Below are 10,510 nucleotides of genomic sequence, written 5' to 3' on the forward strand. Positions count from 1 at the left end.
TCTTACCTGGGCTTTGTGTCTCTAAGCAGCATGTTTCTAGCTTTTTCACACCACATTTCTTACATTCGCCCATCAAACACTCACTACTGTGGTAACCAGCATCTATCTGCTTGATGAGCTGGTTCTTCTTTGGATCAGGACGACATGGCAAGGGAGAGCATGACGGTGCAGGCGCAGTTGTTAAAAGATCGTTGACACATGAACAACTGAAGCCTAATGGGGCCACTTTAAAGTGTGCTACAGATGTGGTTGCCTATTGCCAAGCCAACCTATCAAAGGGAGCAGCTGCATCATATCCTCTAAAAGAAAGGGAATGTGCCCGTGTGTTTTGGGAGATCAAAGTAGGTGATGTAAACAGGGAGGTTAAATGGAATTGTGCCACGGTTGAGAAGTCTCGCACCTTGCATGCTTTTCGCAGTCACAACCGGCAGGATGCAACTACCATTGCCATAAGACCATTGGCATGCTTTTGTGATGCATGCATGAACCATAGTTGGAATCGCTGCACTAACAAATCTCATGTGCAGCCTTGGGATGATCACATTCTGATGCCATTGTCTGATGAAGTTGAGGATGAAGAAGACACTCCGACTGATGATGAAGTTGAGGATGAAGAAGACACTCCGACTGATGATGAAGTTGAGGATGAAGAAGACACTCCGACTGATGATGCCCTTGAAGAGGACAGATCATTGGATATGAAAAATTCATGTATGAAGGCCACCATGATGCATTAAGTAGTGCTTTGTGTGTTGGTGACACTTTTGCAGTGAATCCGGATGCTACAACCAATGATGAGAATGTAGACTTTTACTTGGTAAAGTGCATTGCAGTAAAAGAAAAGGCAAAACAGGGTTACATTGATGAGTGGAACAATGTAATTGACAAAGGCTCTTATGTCGTGCAAGGACTGTATTACAAGCAAGTGGATGTATACACCTTCAAACTAGACTACAATCAACCTGTTGTTCACATACTTTCAAATCTTGTACGTTGTATCAAGATACCCATGAAACACATGCAAAAGAGAAGGCAAATGTACACAATCACCCTCGAAGATTATGAAGCAATCTATAACAGCATGCCATTCGGTTTTTGACATGAGCGTCATGGTCTTTTATTCTATTTTGTATCTTGTGTATGCTTACTACTACCACAGTATATGCTAATTGTGTACTATTAACAAGCTTCTACAAAGTGTGTGCTAGCTAGCATAAAGCGTCTGCTAACTAGCATACAGTGTATCCTAACTAGCATATAAAGTATGCTAACTAGCATACAGTGTATCCTAACTAGCATATAAAGTATGTTAACTAGTATATAGTATAGGCTAACTAGCATATACTGTATGCTAACTCACACAGTACTAACTACCTAATTTATATTGTGTGCTTACTAGCATACAGTATATGGTGTATGCTAACTAGCATACACCATATAGTATAGGCTAACTAGCATATACTGTATGCTAACTCACACAGTACTAACTACCTAATTTATATTGTGTGCTTACTAGCATACAGTATATGGTGTATGCTAACTAGCATACACCATATAGTGTATGCTAACTAGCACAGTATATGCTAACTGTATGCACACTAGCTACTATATAGCGTGTGCTTACTAGCATACAGTATATGCTAACTAGCATATAGTGTATGCTAACTACCGCAGTATATGATAATTGTTTACTAACAAGCTTCTACATAGTGTGTGCTAACTAGCATAAAGCGTATGCTAACTAGCATACAGTATATGCTAGTTAGCATATACTATATGCTAACTAGCAAAACAATATATGCTGACTAGAAAAACAGTATATGCTGACTAGCATATACAGTATATTCTTACTAGCATATACAATACATATGCTGACTAGCATATACAATATATTCTTACTAGCATATACAATACATATGCTGACTAACAAGCTTCTACAAAGTGTGTGCTAGCTAGCATAAAGCGTATGCTAACTAGCATATATAGTATGCTAACTAGTATATAGTATAGGCTAACTAGCATATACTGTATGCTAACTCGCACAGTACATGTTAACTATATACTAACTACCTAATTTATATTGTGTGCTTACTAGCATATAGCGTATGCTAACTAGCAGCATATAGTATATGCCAACTAGCATATAGTGTATGCTAACTAGCATATAGGGTATGCTAACTAGCACAGTATATGCTAACTGTATACTCACTAGCTACTATATAGCATGTGCTTACTAGCATACAGTATATGCTAACTAGCATATATTTTATGCTAACTACCACAGTATATGATAATTGTGTACTAACAAGCTTCTACATAGTGTGTGCTAACTAGCATAAAGCGTATGCTAACTAGCATACAGTATATGCTAGTTAGCATATACTGTATGCTAACTATATATGGTATATGCTGACTAGCATATATAGTATATGCTAACTAGCATATAGTGTATGCTAACAAGCACAGTATATGCTAACTCTATACTAACTAGCTGCTATATAGTGTGCTAACTAGCATACAGGATTATGCTAACTAGCATATAGTGTATGCTAACTACCACAGTATATGCTAACTGTATACTTGCTACTTTATAGTGTGTGCTACCTAACAGAAAACCCAATACATAGTTCTGTAACACATAAAAATGGAATAGTAGGAGGCAACTGTTGAAAACATTATCTCATCATTAACTTCCAACATCAAATAACATTACATAGGGTTTAATTTTACAATGAGTCACACCTGCCAAAAATCTTTACGCCTCCTTAGAGGGCATTTGTAGTGATCGGGCTTTTTTACTCCCTCCTTTTTCTCTGCTTTCTCATTTTCCTCTGCTTTTTCCTTTCTCTCTGCTTCTAGGTCGTCTCTCTACTGTTCCTTTTCTCTTCTTTCCCTCTCCAGCCTAGCTTTCTCCTCTCTCTCTGCTTCTAGGTCATCTTCCTTTTGTTTTGCGAGCGACGAAGTTCTGCTTGTCTCTCAGCCTCTAGCAACTGTTTGATGACTGCATCAGAGAAGTTATCAGAGCCTGTATCAAAGAAATTGTTAGCCACATACGTTGCCCGATCATCCGATTGCAGCCAAAGAAAAAGCCGATCTTTCAAAGTTTCTATAAGAAACTGTTGTCTCTCCTCAGCACTCTGGTCCTCTAGCTTCGGAGTAATGAGCCAAGCTTGTGCTGGGTTCTAAAACACTTTGTAGAGGCTATCATCAATCAAAAGCGTGTTTTGGGCGTTGTACGTCGGATTGTATTTCCAAAACAAGGCTAAATCTTTCATAAACACAGGTTTATTTAAGATCTGCCAGGGTTGTGGACTGCAGTGCTCTTGCTCAAAAAAACCGGCAATCCTTGGCACCTGCAATTTAAAAACAGCCTTGGAAATATTCATGACTTTACCATGCATGCTTGTGCTCCAAATATACACACTGAAGAACTGAAGACACTAGTCCAAAAACATGTGGGTGTCCTTGCGAGACAGAACACCTGCTTATCCTCTACATTGTATTTTAACATTTCATCTGCATATGCAGGGGGCTTTTCGCCGAAGCGAGTCTCTACCACCCTCAGCAAAAGACCGTTGAGATCTAGTAAAAGAGCCCTTTTTTCATCACACACAGTCTCTTAGGAACCCATATTGGGACTGGAAGAGGATACCATTCAGCATATATAATCTCCCCTGATGGGTGAACATAATTTAGGCGCTTAAAAATTCTACGGGCACGCTGTGAATATCGTTCGAGCTGCTTTTCAATCTCTAATTTTTTGTCTCCTTATCTGCCTGACTTTGCGGATTCGCCATTTTCGTAATTTTTGCCATTGCATGGCAGCATTTACATCAGGCAAGGCAATTAATGCCAGTTTCTCTTCCTCTGCAAAGAAACAGCGATACGAAGTGAAGAAGTTCATAGATTGGCAGAAAATTATAATGGACTGCTGCTCAACATTATATTACACAAAGACATTTTCACTGGGAAAATAAAAAAAATTACATGACAGCCACAAGAGGCATTAGGTTTTCAAAATGGCATAGCCATAAGAGTGAAGGGCATAGGTATGGGAACACTAAGTAAAGGCTAAACAACTGAACAGTGACAGTTGCCAGTACAGAATCTAAGCAAAAAAGGAAAGGTCTTAACACAGTTTTTTGCAAGCTCTTGAGCGGGTGGCTTTCTTTTCACCTTTGGTGCTTTCAGCTTTGTCCTCCATCTTCTTTGGGGAACCATAGCCGTTGCTTGCAGTTTCTTCAGGTACCTCTTCCGGGCCCACTTTTCTCTTTGCCTTAGCCTTTCGCAAAAAATCCTCGAGAGGGCTGTTATCACCAACTTCCTGCGGGTCCTCTATGCTGTTAGTCTTCAATGTTTCCCCTGATGCACTGGCACTAGCCATTGTCTGCTGAGAAGTTTTTACTCTGTCAGTTACAGCAGGCATGGCACGCGCATGAGGAACCATGACAAAAAAATCATCTTCTTTTGATTTACTGCTCATGTCACTGCCTTCCTCTGTTGTTTTCATGCTTGCACTTTGCATTTGCTGGGATCCCACATCTACTCCTTCATTCATTGTATCTAGCTCACCACCCTTCTCAGTCGAAGGGTTCTCACTTGCAGCCTTTCCCTTACCTTTGGTGTCATGCACACTGCCCACATCATGTAGGGGCTTTGAGAGGCCTGCAACAAAAAAATCTTTGATTACACCCTTTATAAGCATGTCATGTATGCTACATAGTATGTTTCATATGCTAACTATGTGTGCAGCTAGGCCAGTATGCTAATTAGCATTCCCGTGTATGCTAGCTAGCATAATCATATATGCTAACTAGAATATCAAGTATGCTAGTTAGCATACCAGGTATGCTAACTAGTAAACCTTATAATCTCTAAGCAATTCAAGTGTACCCAAAAGCTTCTATGTGCTTACTAGAGCAAAGTATATGCTAATTAGCATATCCAACATGCTTAATAGCATATCAAGTATGCTAATTAGCATATCCAGTATGCTAGTTAGCATACAGGATATGCTAATTAGCATATCCAGTATACTAACCAGCATACACGATATGCTAATTAGCATATCCAGTATACTAACCAGCATACTGGATATGCTAATTAGTATATCCTGTATGCTAACTATCATTCCACCTAGCATATCCGGTATGCTAATAAGCATATCCAATATGCTAACTAGCATACCTAGTATGCTAACTAGTAGACCTTATAATCTCTAAGCTAATCCAATATACTCCAAAATGCTTATTAGCATATAAAAATTGGTAATTAGCATATCCAACATGCTTAATAGCATATCAAGGATGCTAACTAGCATATTCAGTATGCTAATTAGCATTACCAGTATGCTAGTTAGCATACAGGATATGCTAATTAGCATATCCTGTATGTTAATTAGCATTTCAGATAGCAATCCAATATGCTAACTAGCATACTGGATATGCTAATTAGCATTCAATATGCTAACTCCGGTATGCTAATAAGCATACCCAATATGCTTACTAGCATATTAGATATGCTAATTAGCATCCACTCATCCAACTAGCATATCCAGTGTGCTAGTTAGCATACTAGTTATGCTAATTAGCATATCTTGTATGCTAGTTAGCGTATCCAGTATCCTAACTAGCATATCCGTTGTGTCTATTAGCATTCTGGATACACTTTTTAGCATATCTGGTATGCTAGATAGCATGCTAGTTAACATATCCTGTATGCTAGTTAGCATACTGGATATGCTAGTAGGCCTACTTGATATGCTAATTAGCATATCCGGTATGCATGTTAGCGTATTGGGTATGCTAACTAGCATATATGCTATGCTAGTTAGTATACAGGGTATGCTTACTAGGATGCTAGTTAGCATACAGAGTATGCTAACAAGGATGCTAGTTAGCATGTAGGGTATGCTAACTAGCATATACGGTATATGCTAGTTAGCATCCTACTAGCATATCTAGTATGCTAACTAGTATACTGGATATGTTAATTAGCATATGCAATATGCTAACTATCATACTGTATATGCTAACTAGCATATCTAGTATGATAACTAGCATACCTGGCATGCTAATTAGCATATTCATTATGCTAACTAGCACACCTTTTATTCCCAATATGATCAAGCTTGCAGACTGTATGTCCTGTATGCTAGCTAGCAAGCATACATTCAAGTATGGTTTCTTACCAATCTCTGGTGTGGTTGGATGTCGTTGTGTTGCAAGGTTGCACAACCATGCGGTAGGTATGCTTTTTTTGTAGAAGGGAGTCCTACATACGGTCCCAAGGGAGCATGTAGCAGCAAAGCACAGAAGGTGATAATTATGCTCACAAGGGAGCTTGACCATTGCAAGGAATGGTTGGACCTCAAGGGGCAGACCACAGCGAGTACACAGGTTTGTTCCGATGCTGTCTTGCACCTCTCTATCCTTCATAAAACTAGCAAGGGCTATATTAGTTAGGGCAGTTTGGAGAAACGAGCCCTGCAGCTTGGACAGCATGTGCATCAGAAGTTCAAGTTGGCTTTCAGAGTTCTGCACCTTGGATTTTGCAATTTCCATCTCAACCTACAAAACCAAGACAAAAAGAGCATGGTAAGTACATGAGTTACCTGAGCACATGTACCAAACATAAAGTGCAGAGATGAAACTTACGGACACTTACCAGTTTACAGGTTATGTCTATGTCACTATCTATGGGGTCATCTTCACGAAGAGGAAACCCCATAGCCTCTATGGTGTCTTTGGTTGTCTCTATTCTGACTTCAAGCTCCATCTTTCGCCGGGCATCCACATCATTGCTTTGCAATAGAGCCTGCAACTCCATCTCAGCTGCTTGCAACCTTTGTCTCATGGCCGTGACAATAGGAGTGACCTTCGCATTTTTTGCATTCAAAGCCCTAGCAAGTTCCAGGCCCTCTTGCACTTTGTTTAGATTCTGTTTCTCATAATGTAGCTGTGTTTTCATTTGAAGGATAGCTGCCTTCATGCACTGCCATTCCTCCAACCCACAAAATGAAGAAGCTTCCATCTCCTGTCGACTATCTTGATGAGGCTGAAGTGTGGCTTGGTAAATTTGGCAGTACTCTTTCCTGCCAATGCCATGTTTTCCTCGCAGATGTCACCAGACTCATCCTCAATTTTTGAAGCTGGAAGCTGAAGATTGCGTAGTCTCCACTTGTTAACATGGCCCTCATAATAGCCCTTCTCTCGAATATCTTGTAAGTACTGCACTGCAAACTCGGCCCAATTGAACCTAATGGCTGTCTCGCTTGCAATCACGGTAGGACTGAATTCTTTCACGAAACCCTTTGCAAATGCAGAGGAAATTTCCATGTTGGTTGGGGCCTTCTGGTATACATTGTAGTGCAGTTTCATCATCGACTCATACATTTCGGTGTGGATGGTGGGATCCTTTGTTTGTTTGAACACACTGAACCATTCAGCATCAGTGACCTGCTCCCACCTAACCATTTTGGGGTCTAAACCCTCCATGGAAAGGCCATAAGTAGCATTGAACTCTACCAAAGTTGTACAGAATTTTTCTTGCATGGGGATCACGACCTTTGGAGCTTTCCATCGATCTGCACACATCAAAGGAAAATGTGCTCAACTGTAAAGGGAAATGTGCTCAACTATATTGCATGGACATGTTAACTGTATTGCATGGAGCTTCTTGTGGTACTAAAGCCGAAAGTAGAAGAGAAAACACACAGATTCCGCACAAGAGAGAGAGAGAGAGAGAGAGAGAGAGAGAGAGAGAGAGAGAGAGAGAGAGTACCCGAGAGGGACATTGGGGAACCTTGAGATTGCTTTGCCCTTTTGCAAGGAGATGGAGAAGCAGAAGGGGCTCTGCGTTTTCTGTATATAGGAGAAGGCGGCACGGCTCTGCGTTTTCTGGGTATAGGAGAATGCGAATGCGCCGCCTTGCTTGCAGGCTCCATGGTGCTCTGGCCTTTGCACTTCATCACCCCACCACTTCGCTGTAACGACCGTGCTAACTGGCTTCAAAGACTAGCTCGTAATTCAATATACCACAACTTTCATTGATTATTCTTTTTTTTTTGAAGTGCTCATTTGAGCTTTTTGTATCAGCCAGAAGTTTTAAATATGATTACTAATATGGTGACTTACATACCTAAACTTATGCTAACTAGGAATGATTGTTCACACATGTGAACTAGCATAAAAAGCGTAGCACGTTAACATGCTTCTACCCTACAAACTCAACTTGAAGGGATCAACACTTTTTTCCTAATTGAATCAGGCACAACCGTTGATCTATTCATTAGAGAAGTCTTGAGGCTTTTATTTAACTACTCGAATTTCTAAACGTATTCCTATTAATCAATTTTATTATTAAAACTCTACTGATTCTAGTCTAACACCATCCCGCCCACCACTGCCCAACCACTAGAATTGGTAGAACTAGACAAGTACTCACCCACCCATAATTGAATGCCTTTCTTAACTTTAGAATACAGATACGCACACACTCCTCTTTAAACTTTAACTTATAAAACAATCCATTGATAAACAATTATTGGTTACAGATGTCATAACTCAAAATTTCCATTCAATCCTTGTTTCTTACAAAAAAAACAGTCACTCTGGACTCTCTGTTGAGACTAGCAGGTTAGCAACGAGATCCAGTAACAGATTACAATAAACATTGGTCCATCATATAATATATATCTTCCATGACATACGCATGGGTGTCCTAAGCACCGCGAGCCCATGCATCGCCTGGTCAGAACCCTCCAGGATCCTCCTTAGGTGTCCTGGCACTTCACTCTGGGACCGCTTCGTTGACCCTCACCCATCGTACTGGAAGCACACCATTTTTCACCATACCAAGGCTCGTCAAGACCTGGGTAGGTTTTTGCCACGTGAGCTAATGTAGGAATTTTTTGAGGTCATTTTTGGGCCTTGTAAGGAAGTTTGATCAGAATATTCCCTCCAAAAAGGAGCATCAGATTAAATTTTTGCAAACGAACTCTAAATTTGTCGGACCTCACATATTTAGATTCTACTCTTCAAAAGCTATCCATTGATATATAACACGATAGGGTTCGGAGAAGGGACAAGATAGATACCTAGAAGATTCCTTTTTGCCTGGGAAAGATTAGGCCCGCTTGACGAGGGAGGATGGTGTACAAACGCGCGCGCCGTAAGACTTCTCTAAAATTTAAAACGAAGCGATCGATGCCGCTTTCACTACTCGAGGTTTCCCCCATATCTGCACAGTAAGCCATAGATTGGCTAGCAGCAAGAAGAAAATAAAGAAAGAAAAGAACTTTAAAGGTATTCCCTATCAAACCAGCAATGGTAGTTAGAAGAATCCTACGACAAAGCCATTTAAGCAGGATGTTAAATAAGGCTTTCGCACTAATGGCTTCAAACTGATGTGTAAACATCGAACAAACTTGTTCCACATATTGGTTCCTTCTGCCCGTAAGTTGCTGCTTACCCAATACTACCGATTCCTCTTCCCTCGTTTCACTAGCCGACTGCGGCTCCAATACGGTATTATTCCCATTTTCCTGCCCCAGTTTGAACGTGAAATCTTCAGTGAAAGTGTCTGTCGCATCACCATTCATGTGTAAGCTTGTAACTGTTTTAGTTTCAAAAGAGGACTGTTGCTCCATACTTGAAAGTTCACTTTTTTTCATGCAAACCCGAAATCAGAACTCTTTAACGTAAATAAAATCAATTCGCGTGTAAATCGTACTTATATTCTGTTGCTCTTCTCTGTTTGTTCTCGATATTCATGGTAGTTTCTTGGCTGGCAGGCAAGCAAAAGGGCTAACTGCATTTCTGGACTCGTGCCCGGCGGGAGTGAAAAGAAAAGTTAGGTCGGGAGGTAGTGCACGCTCGCTGGTCCTGATATTGAAATTCTCGCATTCGTGCCGTGTGTGTCTGGTTTCAATGAATTCCGTATTATGGGTGTGGCAAATGCCTAACAGCAGGCAACAAGCCGCGTACCCCCGACAGTATCTTCCGACCATAATCTGTGTAAAAGAGGTTAGCTTGCCCTCACGAGGTCGCAGCTCTTTGTCCCGACCATTGTAGCACGTGTGTCGCCCGTCTGCTGTGGTGGCTCTTTTGGATTTCTATCTAATGTGCCAATCTGTATACAAATGGAGATGATCGAGGACTTGAACCGAGCGGACTTGAACCGATAACTTCATACTTGCAAAACATGCGTTCTACCGATTGAACTCCGCCCCCATCCTCGTTCCATGTGCAGCACGTATCATATGGGCAAACACAAGGGAGCTATTGTTTATACGTGCCCATAGCCCTTTCTTCTTTTTCTAGAGTTTAGACTTTATCCAAGACACGGTCCCATCCCATCACACTGTCGAAACTATGTCATAAGGGTGTGCCGTTGGCAGCAGTAATAGTTCACGAATCTTTTCTCGGTTCACCACTTCGATCGTATCGGCTCTAGAGAGGTCACTTTCTCGGGAGCCTCCTCAAGGCTACCTCATTATTTCGAAACTTCA

At 40.9% G+C, this 10,510-nt stretch overlaps 1 protein-coding gene across 1 annotated transcript; it reads left to right on the forward strand.

Moving 5' to 3' along the window:
- Nucleotides 1-482: 482 nt before the first annotated feature.
- Nucleotides 483-1,099, forward strand: LOC147640171 (uncharacterized). The gene is made up of 2 exons (XM_086823316.1): nucleotides 483-602; nucleotides 689-1,099. The coding sequence occupies exons 1-2, from the start codon at nucleotides 483-485 to the stop codon at nucleotides 1,097-1,099; spliced, it is 531 nt and encodes a 176-aa protein (XP_086679442.1).
- The last annotated feature ends 9,411 nt before the right edge of the window (nucleotides 1,100-10,510 follow it).

This window comes from Cibotium barometz, chromosome 3 (assembly GCF_041138505.1).
Source record: "Cibotium barometz isolate CiBa-2024 chromosome 3, ASM4113850v1, whole genome shotgun sequence".
Classification (NCBI taxonomy): domain Eukaryota; kingdom Viridiplantae; phylum Streptophyta; class Polypodiopsida; order Cyatheales; family Cibotiaceae; genus Cibotium; species Cibotium barometz.

What these genes read in the sequence shown, in the direction of transcription:
- LOC147640171 (XM_086823316.1), top strand. Translation starts at nt 483, where the DNA reads ATGAACCATAGTTGGAATCGCTGCACTAACAAATCTCATGTGCAGCCT. An exon ending in ACACTCCGACTGATGATGAA is followed by an intron (nt 603 to 688) that starts GTTGAGGATGAA and finishes TGAAGAGGACAG; the next exon opens with ATCATTGGATATGAAAAATT.